The 17347-nt window shown below is 52.1% G+C and overlaps 1 protein-coding gene across 1 annotated transcript in view; it reads right to left on the reverse strand.

Annotated features, from left to right (window-relative positions):
- Window positions 1–2028: 2028 nt before the first annotated feature.
- Window positions 2029–17347, reverse strand: part of COQ8A (coenzyme Q8A) — a 38278-nt gene continuing 22959 nt past the window's right edge. The window contains exons 5-15 of the mRNA XM_031438470.2: window positions 9840–9914; window positions 6860–6982; window positions 6360–6445; window positions 6100–6240; window positions 5528–5609; window positions 5334–5427; window positions 4972–5113; window positions 4635–4742; window positions 4414–4479; window positions 4044–4130; window positions 2029–3170 (exon numbers count right to left, since the gene is read on the reverse strand). Of these exons, the coding sequence (XP_031294330.1) occupies window positions 2883–3170; window positions 4044–4130; window positions 4414–4479; window positions 4635–4742; window positions 4972–5113; window positions 5334–5427; window positions 5528–5609; window positions 6100–6240; window positions 6360–6445; window positions 6860–6982; window positions 9840–9914 (1292 nt within the window). The 3' untranslated portion in view covers window positions 2029–2882. The remainder of the gene's footprint in view (window positions 3171–4043; window positions 4131–4413; window positions 4480–4634; window positions 4743–4971; window positions 5114–5333; window positions 5428–5527; window positions 5610–6099; window positions 6241–6359; window positions 6446–6859; window positions 6983–9839; window positions 9915–17347) is intronic.

Consider the following 17347-nt stretch of genomic DNA (forward strand, 5'->3'; position numbering starts at 1 on the left):
GAATAGAGAGGCATTGCTGGCATAGTCTAGATGTGTTGGTATTTGGTGCTATCTACATTCAGCCAATTTGTCGTCTTCTCCTGAATTACTAGTTTAATCTTGCTGTGTGCTTTCGGTGTATAAATTTACATATATACATATATATCTTTTTGCCAAAAAACAAAAGCCTTCCTCCTTGTAAAATGATTGCTAAAGCAGATTTCACATCTTGTCACGTGTGTACACGCACACACGCACGCACGCACTTATCCCGACACTTAGTGATTTATCTTCTTTTCCAGGGAGCACAGTTTTAAGGCTATGAAATACAACTAAAAACAGCCCATATATTTAGTTTTACAAGCTATTCTTGTGCCCATGCTTCAGGGAAGAATCTGAAATTCCTATTACGTTTACAGCAACAATCTGTCATTTCCGGCTGGCTCTCAGCCTCTGCCTGCCTTCCATATGGGTAGGATCACGTCATTTTGTTACTCAGTGGCCACATCTGCTTCTGTGAAAGACCAGTTGCATTTATATGGACTCTCAGGTATCATTAAAGAAAAGCCAGAGTAGGGGTGGGCGGACATCCCTAACCCCCAGGTACAGCAGGGCCGTTTGCTAGCCTCTGGCCACGAACACCGTGGTCTCACAGCTAAGCGGGGCCTTGCAGAGCTCGGCATCCACTCTCTGGACCGAGGGCGCATTCTCAGCAGTGGTCAGACTTTGCCACTGCCTGGTCCGCGGGGCATGACAGGGAAGTGACTGGGCACCTGGCTCCCCGCCTCTCCCTGGCCCAGTCCCTGATTAACTAGATAAGCCACATGGCATTTCGTCGGGCCCTTCTTAAAATCTTTCCTTGTTACGACTTTATGCCACAAGTCCAGAGTTCTTCGCAGAGTCCTGCTCGGTAAGAGGGCCTCGCTTCCGCTGGAGCTCTGTCTCCTGCCCAGCACTTCCTTCCCGGGGACAGCCAGTCCACATAGAAACCATTGCATTTAAGGGGGGAAACTGATGAAAAATCAACCTGGAAATTTCATGAAAACAAAATGACCTGCCTTTTTATTTGATAGTGTAATATCATTTATTTTATAAATTTTTTAGGGTTTTTTCTCATTGTAATATTATTGTACAGTTTTGCATGGCCTGGGTGTAATCATTTTTTGGTTTAGGATATAATGCTGACAAATAAGTGTGTATGGAAGGGGAAAAGATACTGCTTTGGCCTCTTATCACTCCTTATTTCATTTTGTTTGGTTTTATGCCCTCAACGTCTTAGGGAACTTTATAAGAGATTCTCTGCTACCAAACAATGGTGTGGATTCTTTTGCACAGAAATATTTAAGGCGAGACAGTCAAAAATGTAACAAAAGACTCCTAGCCCATATTTTATGTTGGTATCACTTAATATTAACCAGACGCTGATGTATTGCAATAAAACAGGGAACTGTTAGGATTGAGTATTTTGTCTTTTTTTCGCTGATTAAAGTCTGAGGAATGGAGAAAAGTGACTCTTTTCGTCTATGGGACCCGCTTCTGCCAGTCCCCCTCCCCGTCCAGGTGTCCTCGTTACACTAGGAGGACGTGGGGCTAGTTTATTCTAGGACTTTCATAGTTCCTTCCATAGCTCAGGTGAGAATAGTGTTCGATTCTTTTGACGCTTTCACCTCCCCTCTTCTGACTTCCCACTTCCCAGGGCTGAGCGTCTGCAGGTGGCCCTGCCATGTGCAGTTACCAGCAGGGAGCCCACTACACTAAGGACCCGCCGTCTGCCAGCCAGAATTCCCCACCAGTGTGACGTCTATTTAAACATGGTTTGATTTTCCATCTACTTACTGCAGAGAAGCGGCAGACACTCAACCCAGAAGGCTTGGTCCACACTTCTCTGATGAATGTGGACCAAGCCATCCAGGTTCAGGCACCAAGAGCCTCACAGTGGGAAAAGGGGCAAACTTTGCAGGAGCTTCTAGAGGCGGGAAAGGGTATTAAACTGACCTCGGGCTCATCACCAGCAGCTTTGAACCCCTTTTGAAGTAAAAGAATGAATGCCACAATGATAGGATTTTTTTAATTGAAACAAGTCTTTACAAGAGTTGTACAAAAATTAACAGAGCCTGTGCTGAACCCTCGGGTCCTACCAGGTGACATGTGCACATCTTCCACAACGGCTCCGGGACCCCCACACACCTGTCTTCGAGCACAGAGACAGCACGTGGCTTTCTCTCCCCTTTTGCAGCTCCTGCCCCTCCCCATAGGAGGCAGCAGTTCTCTGGAAACTTCTGGTTGTCAAAAAACCATACAGGAACCAGCCAGAGAGCAGGTGTGGGTGGACATCTCGGTGAAACAGCACTTGTTGGCACTGCTCAGATCAGCACTTCTCCCAGCTCCAGATCTCAGGCTGGAGAGGAAAAGCCAGAAAACACAGATCTCATTCTAGAAACACATACACGCATAAACCTTATACTACACTCAGTAAAATCCAAAAGGTTTCTCTGGTTTTGGGGTATTTGGTTTTGGTTTTTGGTTTTTGGTTTTTTTGTTTTGTTTTTGTGGCAGGGATTCAAAGGGAGAACTCTCACCTCCTGGTTAACATTCACATTAGCAAAACCCCTGTTACAAAAAGGAAAAGGAAATAAAATTGTCTTTTTATCGAGAGTTATTTCAGAGGATGAATAAACATACGCAGATTCTGACCATAGTGGGGTTGCTTTTCAAATTCTCGTGGCTCTCACCCCAACACCCACTTAGTGATAAAAACCACACTGGCAACAGGCTCCAAGCAGCGTCCCTCCCCATCAGCGGCCACCCTCTCACGGGGCGAAGGAGATGAAACGGAGCATTGGCACCACCAGCTTCCTACTAGTTTTAGCGGCAGGACCGTCTGCGGGCGACCGGGCCTGCAGCTACTGCTGCTCAGCCTGCCTCCTGCAGTAATTGCTGTAGGCCTCCTCGAACATGGCCTTGCAGGGGAACCGGGCCTTCAGCTTGGAGCAGATGAGGAAGGAGCCCCCCATCTTCCTGTGCAAGGAGTAGGTCTCCTCAGGCGGCGGGACAAGCCGGTGCCTCAGCATAATGGGGATCAGGTTGTGGATCTTCTCGGTGGTGCTCTGGGTGCCAAAGTCAAAGGGCTCCTCCGAGGCAAAAGCCTCCCCCAGGATGAGGATGGCGTCTAAGTGGGCATCTTCCATGGCCTGGATGGAGAAGAGGAAAGGTGAGAGATCAGATTTCAGACCCCAGGGCTCCTGCCACAGTGCCCTAGACTGAGCTCTCAGAAGCTCTCTCTGTAAGTTGAGCAGATCAGGGAGGTGACTGTTTCAACTAGATTAAATAATGGTACCTGGGATATAAATTCAAACCCATAGGGGCCAGGAAACATCATTAATATGTGAAATTGGGCTCCATGGAAGACGAAAGGGAGTGGTGGGGTCTGCGGCAGAATGCATTCCTGCCCAATGGCACTGGAATTCAAAGTTTTTATGAAACACCTGTCAGTCCAAACAGAACAGTGCCTAGGCCTGAGCCTCTGCACTCTCCGAGACAACCCACTGTCTTCAAACCTTCTGCCCCACTGTCAGGAGAGGTGAGTGCTGCTTTCTGAGTGGCTTCTGGTGATGGGAACCCTGACCTATGCCCCTTAAGATTTCTTCCAATGCTCTCCTCACCCTTCCCCAGTGAGGCCTTATGAAGTGAAGGCTGGGCTTTGCACCCCCATCTGCCCTCACCAAGGCCCTGAACTCCTGTATGATGAGCCCCGTGACTTGGATGTCCAAGTGGGCTGGAGTGGGAGGTGAAGCGAGAGCTTCATGGCCAGTCCCCCGGCATCCTGAGAACTCAGCACGGGGCAGGGCCTGGGTTCCAGACTATGCCTAATGCAGCCCGGGGGCTCTGTGGAGACCCTTAAGGGCAGCTATCACCTCTGATTCCATCCATTTATAAACCACAGTTCCCAACAGACTTCAAAAGAAAAGCAGTCCACAGCCCACCCTCCCCACGTGCACTGAAGTTGGCCCCAGGGGCCATGCCTGGCTCAGCCAACCTTGCGGACCTCATCACGGGGAGCTCACCTTGATCTCGTAGCCGGTGAGGAACTTCATCTCTATCGATTTCTTCAGCACAGCCTCCCGGTCCCTGTCAGCAGCAGCCCTGATGATCTGGGTGGAGGCACAGAAAGCCACCATGGGCAGCACATAAAGAGGAGCTCCTGGGGGTCCAGGGAGCTGGCACCTGCCCCTCCCCATGCTGGCCACCGGCCAACCCACTTTTATCCTTTGCTTCCCAGAGTCTGACTCGGCTGTGGCCTCATCCACTGTCACCAGACACTGGGGGCGGGCAGGGACACCAGGACAGAAGCCCACCCTCCCTCCGAGATCCAGGCATCCCATCCCAGCCTCAGGAGAGCGTAGGCCAAGGCCAGGCCCCCGGCTCCACCTCTACCTGAATGTAGAGGTCAGTGAAGGATCTGTCGAATTCCCGAGTTGCCCCGAAGTCCAGAAGGGCCACCTGGGGATGGTCAAGACCGGGCGAAGGTTTGCCCCAGTGGAGGACAGGGTGGGAATGGGGGGGGTGTGTGTGCAACCACAGCCAAGACCCCCAGATCTCGCAGCCCTGCTCCCAGGAAGTTCAGGCTCCCTGTGGGAGTCCCACTGGGTGCTCACCTTGTGCTCCTGAGGGTCATAAAAGAAGTTGGACCAGTTGGGGTCTGTCTGCATGAAATGGAACTCAAACAGCTCCCTCAGGCACAGGACGAGGATGTTGTAGCAGATCTGGGGGCAGGTGGGTCCCGGTCACACAGCGCCAGGCTGCCTGGTGACCCTGGATCTAGGCTGAGGAAGCCTGACTCCCATTTTCCCCCCATCTTCCACGCCATCCTGCCTTCCACTCAGAGATGACTTTGATTCCAAGGGTACCACTGGGTGGAGCAACGCAGTAGCCCTCTCGTCCCCTTCGCCCCACAGGGAGCGCCTTGGGTCTCCAGGGCCACCATTGACACACCTCGTTACGGATCTCCTGGCTCAGCCCCTCAGCCTGGTCCAAGGGGAAGCCGGACACCAGTTCTGTGGTCAGCACGTGGGGGCTGCAGAGCTCGTCCACAATCTCCGGCACGTAGAAGAAGGGGTGGTCTTTCAACAGCTCCCTGGTGGCGGTGGGAGGTCACACTCGGCCGCCCTGATGCTCCCACCCCCCAACCCCAGGGATGACACAGGACAGTGAGCTGGGCAGGATGGGGCCCTGGCCCCCAGCCCCAACGACAGCCATCTGCTGTCAGAGCCAGAGGGCCCTCAGCCCACAGAGGGCTGCCTGAAGCCACCCCGTCTGTTTTCCCAACAGGCAAAGGCCTGAGGCTGGAGCTGCACCTGAACTTGCGGGCACAGGCGGCCTCTCGCTGGTAGTCGCACTCAAGAGCCAGCTCCCGCCTCAGCACGTCGATCAGGTGCTCTGGGAACAGGCCTGAGCCAGGGAGGAGGGTGTCAGGATGGGCTGGGGGGTCCCCTTCAGGTCCCCAGAGCCCATCCCACACTCCTCCCCTTGCCCAGGGGCAGCCTCAGACCTTCTGGAAGCATGTTGCTCATGTTCAGCACGGTCATGAGGTTGTTGACATCACTGTTGATGCTCTGGGCCACGCCAGGGTACTGCAGGGGGAGCAGAGGGGCACCCGGGCAGACAGAGCAGAGCCCTGTAGAGCCCGCCCTTCCATAGCCCATCAGCTTCCCAGCCGTGTCCCACCCAGACCCCACACTTTGGCAAGGCAAAGCCAAGACCCACCGATGCTGCCATGACCCTGTTCTCCACCGTCTACTGCCCCCCTCCCACCCTCAGGAACAGCCACCCACTCAGGGCCCCATTCCCTCAGCTCAGGCCCCAAGCAGTCACTTGTCCCCTGTCCCTGCCCCATGCAAACCAAGCTTGCTGGGAGGCTGTCCTCCCTCCCACACTCACTCGGCAAATATTTCTCAGTACCCAGTGCTGACCAGGAGCTGGGGACAGAAGTGATGAAACACAGGCCCTGCCCTGGATGACGGGGCCCACGGGGATGTTGGATGCAGCAGAGGCCCCCACACTGCAGGGCCCTGGCTCTGCCCTGTCAGCCCCCACCAGGACGAGCACACACTGGGTGCCTACCTGGATCTTCATGGCCACCTCGCGGCCACCCTTCATGCGCGCCAGGTGCACCTGCCCGATGGAGGCGGCTGCAAAGGGCCGCTCCTCAAAGTACTCCAGCTTGTCTCGCCAGTTGGGGCCCAGGTCATTGTTGAGAGTTTTCTGGGTAGCAGAGGCCAGGGAGGGGCTGTGAGCACAGCCAGGGGCACCCTGAGAAGCCCCCCGCCCACCCCCTCCCACGGGGCTGCAGGACCCCAACTCCGCATCAGCGCCTGCCTCACCGTCATCTGTTTCAGCGGCATGAAGTCGGCGCTCTGCCTCACCCGCTCAAAGACCTTGGCCAAATGGGGGTTGATGAAGGCGTCATCTGGAAGAAACCAGAGAATTCAGAGAGCAGTGGGATAACCCTTTGGAAGGAGGGCACACAGGGCACCTCCATCACCCCTGCCCTGTGCGGTCTCCCAGGAGGAGGTCAAGGTGCCACTCTGCCTTCTGCATACTGAACTGAGGTTCATGAAGACGAGGCACAGGCCCAACGCCACACAGCAGGCCCAGCCTCGAGTTCGGGCTCTTCCTCGCTCCCAGGGAGCGTTTTTCCCACCAGCACACAGGCCCCTAATGCTGCAGACCAAGGCTCCAGAGGGGAGATGGGGGGACCTGTGCACACTCCTGGGACACCTGCACCCCAGCCCATCGCACCTTACCACCGCAGGGCATCCCCTCACTGCTCCCCACCCGCCTAGGATGCAGCAGTACCCAGAGCCCACACAGCCGCACTCACCCTGGATGCTCAGCATCTGGCCCAGCTTGAGCGCCGCCCCACGCACCTTGCAGAGCGTGCGCACAATGCGCTCTGCATTGGCCTCCGACAGGAAGGGGCTGGAATCCAGCACAGCCTTCTTCCCTGCAGAGGAGCGAGGACCACAGTGCCCCTCAGGTGTCTGCAGGTCTCACCCAACCCCACTGCCAAGTAGCAAGAGGAGGAAGAGGCCAGTAGGGCTCTCAAGTGGCCCCAGAGAGGTGGCAGGTAGGGAGTGTGAGGCCTGGGAGCCCCCTCGCAGAAGCACCATGGCCCCTCCACCAACCCGAGCCTGGCCACTGCTGTGGGCCTCAGGCAAATCAGGTCCTCCCAGTAAAAACAGGGACAATGACGGAAGTCAGATGGGTGTCGGGGCGCTTTACGGGTGATGCATTAAATCCCTGCACAGAGCTTGACACAAAGCGTTCAATCAGCGTCCTTCCTCCTGGGTGTCCATGAAACCAGCGATGCAGTTTTAACTCCATGTTCCATACCCACCTCCCTGATGCTGTGGAAGGCCCTCTGGGGCCACCCGGGTCTCCCAGGCCTACCTCCAGCACCCTCCCAGTACCAGCACACACACATACACAGAGGCATAAGCACAGGGCCTCTCCCTCCATGCCAGTCCCTGCCAAGTCACTGTCCCTCATCCCCCAGTATACTGGATAAAGGTCACCGGCACCCTTGGAGTCCCTGCACATTCACCTGGGGCCAGCTGGCTGTGGTGAGAGCAGTCCTCAAAGGAAGGGAGCTCAGGGTCAAGGACGACACCTGCCTAGCCAGTGCCTGCCTCTCCCCTCTGCAGCCAGCTGTCCCTGGACAAATGTGCAGGAACCTCAGGGATGCAGAAGACCTTTGTCCAGCACACTTGGGGGTGAGAGGGTACAGGGTGGTGACTCAGGGTGATGAGGGGGGTGACTGTCACATTCGATGCTTTTCCTGCCCTCTGTCCTGTGAGCCTAGTTAAATCAGAAGCCCCCCGAGGGCTACCCCCATGGCACCTTGCACTTTCCTCAGCCTGCATCACCATGGGCCTGGCCCAGCACTCAGAGTGGGTGTGAGCCAGGTCCCCAAGGAGGCAACACGGGAGGTGGCCTCTGAGCAGGGCGGTGGCCAACCTGGCCTCTGATAGAGCAGGGTGAGGGGGTACAGGGGGATGAGAGACTGAAGGCTCACATCGGAGGGCAGCTCTGTTGGGCCTACACAGGGGTGAGGCTCACGCCCAGGGTCCCAGGTAGCAGGATGGGGTCCCAGGAAGGGGAAAGATTTTAGCTCCATAGGAAGAGGCCCAGCTGCAGGGGGTCTGGGACACTGTGGCAGGGTCACTCCAGGACAGCTGGGCTGAAAAGGGTTTTGGTTCACCCCCTCGCCTTGGGCAGCAGCAGAGGGCCACTGCGGGACACATAGCCCTCTGTCCATGTAGGTCGGGGATCTGGCCCGTGTCCCTAAGGAGAGGTGGGGGTAGCTGGGAGAGAACGCCACTGCCCCAGGCTGGAGGAGGGAGAGTGTACCCTCTGGCCAGGCCAGGCTGGTCAGCGTACTCCAGGCCTGGGGGTTTCAGAGCCGGCTCAGGGAGCTAAAGCACATCCCCCCCGGCCTGAGCCTCTCAGATGAGCGGCACTGAGGCCCTTGACCCTCCAGCCGGGGCCACACTTTGCTGACAAAGGACACCAGCTGTAACCCTGGAGCCAGTGCAGCCTCTTCCTTGCTTGGACGAGGCGGGATGAGGAGCAGCCAGCTTTGCGGGGGATGACAGGAGGGGCTGTGCCCAGGGAAGGCTTCTCACGCCAGAGGGAGCCAGGCTCCGCTCCCAGGGTGTCTCAGCACCAACACCAAAAATACCCTCCTGATCCTCTCTGTCCTCCAGCCCCTTCCAAGGACACACACACCTGTGTCCCCCACAATCAGGGGCATATGGGATGGACTAGTGCCCTCTCTCCAAGAGGCCCCTCTTCCCCTCAAGAGGGCCCCCCAGGTGAAGTGGGGCCATCCAGGTGGCTGGCAGGGCCCACTCAGGGCCATAGGGGAGTCGGGCCTGGCCTCAGGGACCACAGTGTAGTAGGACTGGGGGTCCCCAGGGAAAGGGGGGAAGAGGTGTCAGATACTGGAATGAGCTGATGTCCCCTGAATGGGCCAGGGGCAGGAAGCACGCAGCCCAGAACTTCAAGTACATTTTGAGAAGTTCACCAAACAGATGGCTCTGCCAGGGCTGCTCTCAACAGTCCCTAGGACCCCGCTAAAGGGAAAGACCCCCACCTACTCAGACCCCCCCCCATTACACTTGGACAGGCCTGGAGGAGGGGCCCCAGTAGGAGGGGGTGGGGCTTCCAGGTGCCCCCTGACCCACCATCATAGCATTATAAGCACCCCAGGTTTCAGAGCAGCCACTCTGCAGAATGTTCTCCATGGAGTGCCACCCACAGCTGGCCACCCAGACTAGGAGGCTCTGAGGGTTGTGACTGACCCCAGGCTGTCCCTGGAGGGCAAGGGACAGGGCAATCATGATCTTCGCCTCAGAGATGAAGGGTCTGATGCTAGAGAGGTGATGGCCTCTCCAGGTCACCGAGGACGGAGGGCTCACACATCCCGCATCCACAGCCAACTGGGGAGCCCTGGGCACCTGACCTGGCCAGACCAGTGGGGCCCCAGTGGCTCCAGGGAGCAGGGGCAGAGGCCAGGATAAACCCGAGGCTCAATCAGAAGAGGGCAGGGATGCCGGCCCCTGGCAGAACCAGGAGGTCTGGTGAGCCAATGTAGGCCAGGGCAGGAGCAGAGCGGACTTCAGGCCTCAGGCTACTCCAGGGGTGCCATTTACACAGAACACAGGTGAAAGGTGCTCCTGGAAACAGAACACGAGGCCACCCATGGAGGCCAACACTCCGGGAACACAGGAGGGAGCTGGGAGCTGACAGGTCCACCTCCCAGGGCCTACCCCACCCTCCCGGTCAAGGGCCCAGCTCACCTGAGGAATCCTCGGGGCGAAGGCTCTTCTTGGCGACCTCAGCCAATGCCCCAAAGCCCAGGCCTACGGCAAGACCTGCAAAGAGGAGGTTGAGGGCACTGGGCATCATTTGCTCAGGGGCTGCCCACTGCCCCTCCACCCACGAGGCCTGGAGCAGTCCCACACAGACACCTGCCTCGGCTCCCCAGTGACCCTCGCTGACACTCCAGACATTTTGAAAAGGGAGGGAAAAAGGTAGGAGACAAACATCAGTCATTTTCAGAGAAGATCTGGCTCAAGGGAGGTGCTGTCAGTGGAAAAGTGCCCCCCCATCACCTCTGCTCACCTACAGGCTGACGGGACACACAAATACACACAACTGGGTGGCAGGGGACACAGCACATATGGACCAGGACTGGCCTGTGGGCCAAGGACATCCTGACAATGCAGGGCACCCCTGGGTGCGGCCCCCACTTCACAGTCTGCATGAAGAGCCTTCAATACCCTAGAGTTCTCTAATCCAGTTCACCGCAGCTGCAGGGAAAGGCATTGCTACTGTAACACACAGCAGTGGTCAGTGGGAGTGGGAACATTTTGCACAAGCCATGGGGGCTCACAGGAGCTCAGGCTGCAGCCCTCCCTCGGTGAGGAAGGCCCCACAGGCCCTGACAGTGGTCTAAGAATCATGGGGTACCAGGCCCTCCCCAGTCCCTTCAGGAATCTTTGAAATCAAGGATTATTAACACCTCATTTGTCTAGAGGTTGGAACTGCATGATCCCAACTGTCCTGGGGAGGCCCAAGGAGCCCAGCAGGTCCCAGTAAGTCCACACAGAAAGCCCAGGAACCTGGCTCAGGGCCCGTTTCCTCTACTTTAAACACAGTTCCAGCTGGCTTGGGGCTGGGGGTGAGGACATTAGCAGAGAGAGTGAAGATCACATGGGTGAGCAGCAGATCACAGCACAGGGGACAGCAAAGACCCAGGGAAGATCCCCTGAGACCAGCGGGCCCTGGCAAGCACAGCCCTGGGGGGGCGGGGGAGCTGGGGGAGCAGCTGCTCCCACCCCCAGAGCAGGTGGGCTCACATTAGGCAAGAAAATCTGAATGAGCTTCTACATTTTCCAAAATTCCTGTAACGATATACATTATTTTTATGAAAAATATTACTGAATTTATTGAAAAAGTTACTTAATAAAAAATAAATTTTAAAAATTAAAAAAAACGACAATTTTTTAAAACAGTTTTTCAGTACATTTTACCACCAGTAGGCAACCGTGCAGCCTCCGCTCGGCCAGCTCTAAGGGTTGCTCCTGCCTCATTTTCATCATTGTGAGGATTAAACAGTTAAGCAGAGTGAAGGGCTCCCAGCAGGGCTGAGCACAAGGCAACACTATTCAAGTGTCTGCTCTTACTGTCCTTACTTCTATTCAGAGGGCTAGACCAGAGCTGACCAAGAAATACATCAGCCACATGTATGATCTTAAATTTTGTAGTAGTCACATTAAAAAAAGGCAAAAAGAAGCATGTGAAATGATCATATATTTTATTTAACCTAATAAAACCAAAATATTATCATTTCAATAAGCACTCAATATAAAAACTGTTAGAGATGTTACTTTTTTTTTGCTCTAAGTCTTCAAAATCCAATGTGTATTTTACCCTCAGAGCATGTCTCGGCTTGGATCAGAACATTTCAAGTGCTCAACACCCTATGTTGCTCGAGGGTCAGCATAGGGGCAGCATAAGTAAGCCAAGCTCTGGCGACCACATTTCCACAGTCACCTGGGAACGCCCCTCAAGGACATCTTGGTATGTTGACATGGAGATGCCAGGGCCAGTTTACCTCCGAAAGCCCCTGCCCAGCTCCGGAGGACACTGGGCATAGAGCCAGCAACCTCCTCATCTCTGATCAAACATTAACTTCCCACCGCCCGCCCACCTCTACCCCAACCAGCACACTATCTGACTTAGCAAGATAATAAAAGGAACATTAATCTTCAAGCTGCAGTAACCTTCACCAATGTCTCTCTGCCTCTAGATCTTTCTCTGCCTAGATCAAATCCAAAGACAAGCCGACAGAAGAGGCAGGTGTGTCAAAGGTCACCCAGCCTGGTCACTGCGAGCAGGTGCCAAGCCCATCCTTCTGCAGGGCCCCCCCAGCTCCTCCTGCTAACCCTCCTCAGATGCTCTGTCAAATTCTTCTCTGGCCACCTCTAGGCTGCCAGGCAGAGCTAAAGCTTTCCAAAGCCAAACACCTGTCACTAAACCCTGATCACTGAGAGAACATTCTGCACAGGAGGCCGAAGACTCCTTCTGTGGCTCTGTGAGCTTCCCCTGAACCAGCCCAAGGCCAGGCCCAAGGAGCTGCCAACTGACAGGCTCCCCACGGGTGGTGAGAGTGGCCAGCCAGCCCTCCAGCCCTGACCTTGACATCAGGAGCTCCTGCTCTAGTGAACCAAAAATAGACTGGCCCCCCTGCCATCCCCACCCAGCTGAACCTGGAGAGAGAAGGGCAGGGCCCAGCCAGGCAGGCTCTTCCTTCTCCCAGATCCAGAGGCACCTGGAGGCAGCTCCTGGAAGATCCTCACCTCTGCCTTGAATTCCCCACATGGGCGAGGACACCCCAGAGCCCAGGCTCACTCACTCTCCACGTATCACCCAGGACCTCCCGCTGCCCCCAACCCCCACAGCTCTCAGGCCAGCGCCTCTCCAAGTTCTGACCCACAGTTGGCCCAGCCCGGCCTACACGGCTACGGTCCTGGAGGAGGCCAGCCACAGGGCCTGTTCAGCGGCCCCAGGGCCACTGGCAGTTGCCTGGCTGCTACCCTAGCCTGTAAGCCCTTCCAAGGAAGTTTCTGACATTTCTCTCATAATCAGAGGTTTTGTAGGCAAGAAATGCAGGGGGAGTGAGGAGCAGCAGGGAGCAGGGTTCTCCCCAGGGGCAGGAGTGCACTGGGTGGCTTCCAGGGCTATGGCCGGTTCCATGTGATCAGGGAACCCAAGCCCCCAGCCCAGCCCCTTCCTTCCCAAAGTCTCTTTGCAGGTCCTCAGAGCCAAACGGGTCCCCCTGAGCAGCCACTGGGCTTCAGAGGTTAAGAAAAAATAAAAATAAAACACCTTCCAACAAACAGGGGCTGTGTTAGGGTCTCCCTGTCCCCTCTGGCCCAGTTCTGGGCCCGGAGACCCAGCTCTCGAGCACCTAGGGAGCCATTCCGAGGTTCCCCATCCCTTCCTGGTCCCCTTCCTCTGATGCTGTGGGCTGCAGCCCCCTCCCCAGGCCCCCTCTTCTCCCCAGGGCCTGGAGCTGGGGTGGCATGGAGGATGGCAACAGTGGCTCAGCTTCCTCATCTGTAACTGGAGACAGTAACAGCCCTCATCCCCCTCACAGAGCTTCTGAGAGGGCAAAAGAGATATAAAAGCTGCTTTTAAAGTATGCTTCTGGAAGAACAGAAACCATGTTCCCTTGCCCCTGCCAAGGGTGCAGAACTTCTCTTGGACCTACAGGGTATCTGTCTTGCTGCCTCAGAGAGCATCAGAGGAGCGCTGGCTGCTTAGAAGAACAGCACATGTGCAGTGTGCGTCTGCAGAAAATCAGGCAACAAAGCTGATGCCACCACGTGCCACCTTAGCGAGGGGACAAGACAGTAAAGTCAGCCTTGTATGCAGCCCCTGTCAACCCCCAGACCTATAAGACTGAAGCACAAATGAAAAATACAGAAGAGTAGAGGGAACACACAGGACAGAGGAGAAAGATCTAACATATGTATAACTGGTTCCCAGAAGGAGAGGAGAGAGAGAACAGGGCAAAAACAATACTTGAAGAAACAACCAGAATGTTCCAAAACTGATGAAAGACATCAAGCCACAAATTCAAGAAGCTCTGCAATCCCAAGCAGGATAAAAACAAAGTAAATCACACCGAGGCATATCACAGTCACACTGCTAAAAACCAAAAGCAAAAAGAAAAATTTTAAAGCAGAGGAGAAAAACACACATTACTTTCAAAGGAGCAGCAATAAAACTAATAGCTACATTTTCAAAAGAAACAATGGAAGTAAGAAGACAACAGAATAATATTGCTGAAGTGTTCAAAGGAGTTAATTTGGAACATGGAATATTATACCCAGCCAAAATACCTTCTAAAACAAAAGTGTAGTAGAGATATTTACACTCAAATAAAAACAGAGAATTAATAATCAACAGACTGCACTATAAAAAAGAGAAAGGTAGTTCTTTAGAGAAAAGGAAAATTATCCCAAAGGTAATTATGAAAAGGAACAGAGAAAGAAATACAAAAAGGGTAAATATGTGGGTAAATCTAAATTCATATGGGCTGTACAAAGAAATTGTATCTTGTGGGGTTTAACGTATCTTAATAATTTAGTATATAATATAAAACATGTAGAAATAAAATGCATATCCCACATTAACACACACAGACACACACACACAGAGGGATTTAAAGCATCTAAAGTGCTAGCATTATTGGGGAAGTAGTAAAAATAATCACTTCTATTACATTGTAATAAGTCAAGGATGTATGCTGTAATTTCAAGAGAAACCACTAAAAAAAAAAGTTGAATAATAACACAGAAACTAATAAAGAGAAAACACGTATAATATAATGTCTTTGATTAATTCAAAAGAAGGCAAGACATGTGGCGAGAGGGAAGGGGGGATGGGGAAGGCAGGGATGGGGATTGAGAGGTACAAACTACTATGTATAAAATAAATAAGCTACAAAGATATACAGTACAACATAGGGAATATAGCCAACATTTTATAATAGCTACAAATGGAATATAAACTTAAAAAATTGTGAATCACTATGTTGTACACCTAAAACTTACATAATATTGTACATCAACTATACCTCAATAAAAAATAAAATTATTTTAAAAAAGAAGGGAACATTAACAGACAAGTCAAACAGTAAACAAAGACTAAGACAGTAAATATAAACCCCAATACATCCACAACTCCACTAAATGTAAATGGACTAAATATTCACATTAAAAGACTATGATTATTGGTCTGCAGCTAAATTACAGGGGGGAAACCCCTATATATGTTGCTTACAAAACACATACATTAAATACAAGGACACAAAAAGGTTGCAAGTAAAAGAAAGGAAAAAGAGATACCATGCAAACATTAACCCCCTAAAAGGCTGAAACACAGCTATATTAATATCAGACAATGTAGACTTTCAAAGAGCTAAAGAGAAGTATGGCATAATAATAAAGGAGTCAATCCCCAGGATGATGTAAGAATTCTAAATCTGTAAACAACCAATAAAATAGCTTCAAAACATTAAAGCATAAGTTGACAGAACTAAGAGGTAGGTAAGTGATCATGGGATCATAGCATATGACTTTAAAAAGTCTCTCTTGATAGCTTGTAGAATAAAGATACCCTCAAAAAACATTAAAAGATCTGATCAATATAAGTAACAAACCAGACTAGGTAGATCGGACAGATAAACCGCACCCAACAATGCCAGAATTCTTTTCAGATACACAAGGAACATTTACCAAAATATTCCCATTGGAGTCAATGGCAAGACCTCTATTTCACAGAAACAAAAATCAAGGCAGGACCCAATGTCATAGGAAGCAGGATTGGAATTAGAACCCAAATATTATGATGACCTAAATCCCAGTTTTGATACCAACTCCAATCTCTGACCCTATCTTTCATTTCATTCCTCAACAAAATCTAATATCCACAGATCACCATGCCAATAGCATCACAGCCATAATACTCCACAGCCGAATTGGACCTAGGATTCCTGCCTCATCTCAGCATCAAAATGAACCACCCAAACTGGAAAGCCCCTGCCTTCTACCTCCATGTGGCTGAACACCCACTGCTGCTTCCCAAACAGAACCTTACCTCCCTGATATCTAGAGCAATCCCTTGCCTTCATACCCCCCTGGTAAAAATTTCCTATAGTCTGTTTGTCTACACTTTAAAACATCTCACCCTCATGAGGAGAAGAGGCTAGAAGTATTTTCTATGAAAAGAAAGTAGAGCAGTGTTACTTCAAATTGTTTAGACAATGACTCACCAGTAAGCCTTATATTTCACAATGCAATGAAGAACATATATAAATAGTATGTTTATATCTCTGAAACAAAAATACTTTTGCAATGTGTGCAGTCCTTTCTAATATTATCCTTTTCTACTCAATTCCATTATACTTAACTTATTTTTTAAATGCTGGTCCTGACCCACTAAATTGATTTCACATGCACTAGAGGGACATAACCCACAGGGTGAAATCCTCTGGTGGGGCAGAAGGCCCAGAATTCACCTCTGAGGCCAGAACAGCACATTCTTTCCAGACCTGGCTCCTCTTTGCTTCCATCCTGCCACCTCCAATCCTGAAACATTAACTGCCAACTGCTTGGGCAACATCGTGGGCAGCTCTGCATCACAGCTGTGAGCAGATCCCCAACACGCACACACACCGAAGAATGAGTCCCAACGTCAGGCGGCTGTCAGCAAGGGCTCAAGAGGCTCCTGATGGTGAAAAGCCCCTACAAAGACCAAGGCTTCTTCCTGCCCCAACCCTGCTCCCTCTGGACCGCTGAGGGGAGCCCTACACCCTGGTTTTAATGAGGCTGCCTTTAATGAACCTACACACTTTCCTATGTAACTGCTTCTATTTGGGTCTGCTTTCCTTAACCCACCACCCAAAAGGGCCTGACTTTTGCCTGCTTCACTAGGACTTCCATCAAATTTTAACTGGCCATCACGACCTTCATCCGGACACTTTTCCCAAACAGGTCCTCCACTACCCTACAAAGACTCCCAACAGAGGACTATACTCATTCTAAAATACATCAGTCAAACTAAGCCTTCCGGAGACAGGGCTTCATGGTGAGGCCTAGTGTGGAGTGGGGGGAGGAGGGTTATAGGATACAGAGAAAAACCACAGAGTAAGATGAGGATAGTTCCTGCCCTCAAACTCATGGGGGAGAGAACAGAACCTCCCAATACTTTAATAATAAATGTTACCCAACTAATAGCCACTGAGCAAAGCAGGGAATGCACCAAGTCTCCAGGGAGTCTAAGGACCACCCGGGGCCACCAGAGCAGTGCCTCTCAAACCCATTCTGGTAGTGACACCCAGGAAGTTGTGATGTTCTGTGAGGAGCTGTTTGTTAAGCTAACCCATTAAAGTGGAATGAAGCAATAATTTTGCACTAAAACTCAGATGACACTTTATAATGCTAGATTCTTGAAAAGCTAAGTAGCAACAGATGCCAAATTTTAGGATTATGGAAGAAAACCTCAGGGTTGAGAAAATCCTATCCAATTAACTTAGTTTGCTCTGCACATTTCCTAAGACAGCCAGTCATCATTCAGTGTTAAAACCCACACATCGGGCCAGCTCCCAGAGTACCAGGTTCTCAGGGAGCACAGAGCCAGTCCTGAACAAGGAGTAAGATGGGGTTTCCAAAAGAGAAGAGGCAGCAGGGGAGAATGGCGTGCCTGATGTACAGAATATAGGCAGGGAGCCATA

The sequence above is a fragment of the Camelus dromedarius genome, chromosome 21 (assembly GCF_036321535.1).
Source record: "Camelus dromedarius isolate mCamDro1 chromosome 21, mCamDro1.pat, whole genome shotgun sequence".
Taxonomy (NCBI): Eukaryota; Metazoa; Chordata; class Mammalia; order Artiodactyla; family Camelidae; genus Camelus; species Camelus dromedarius.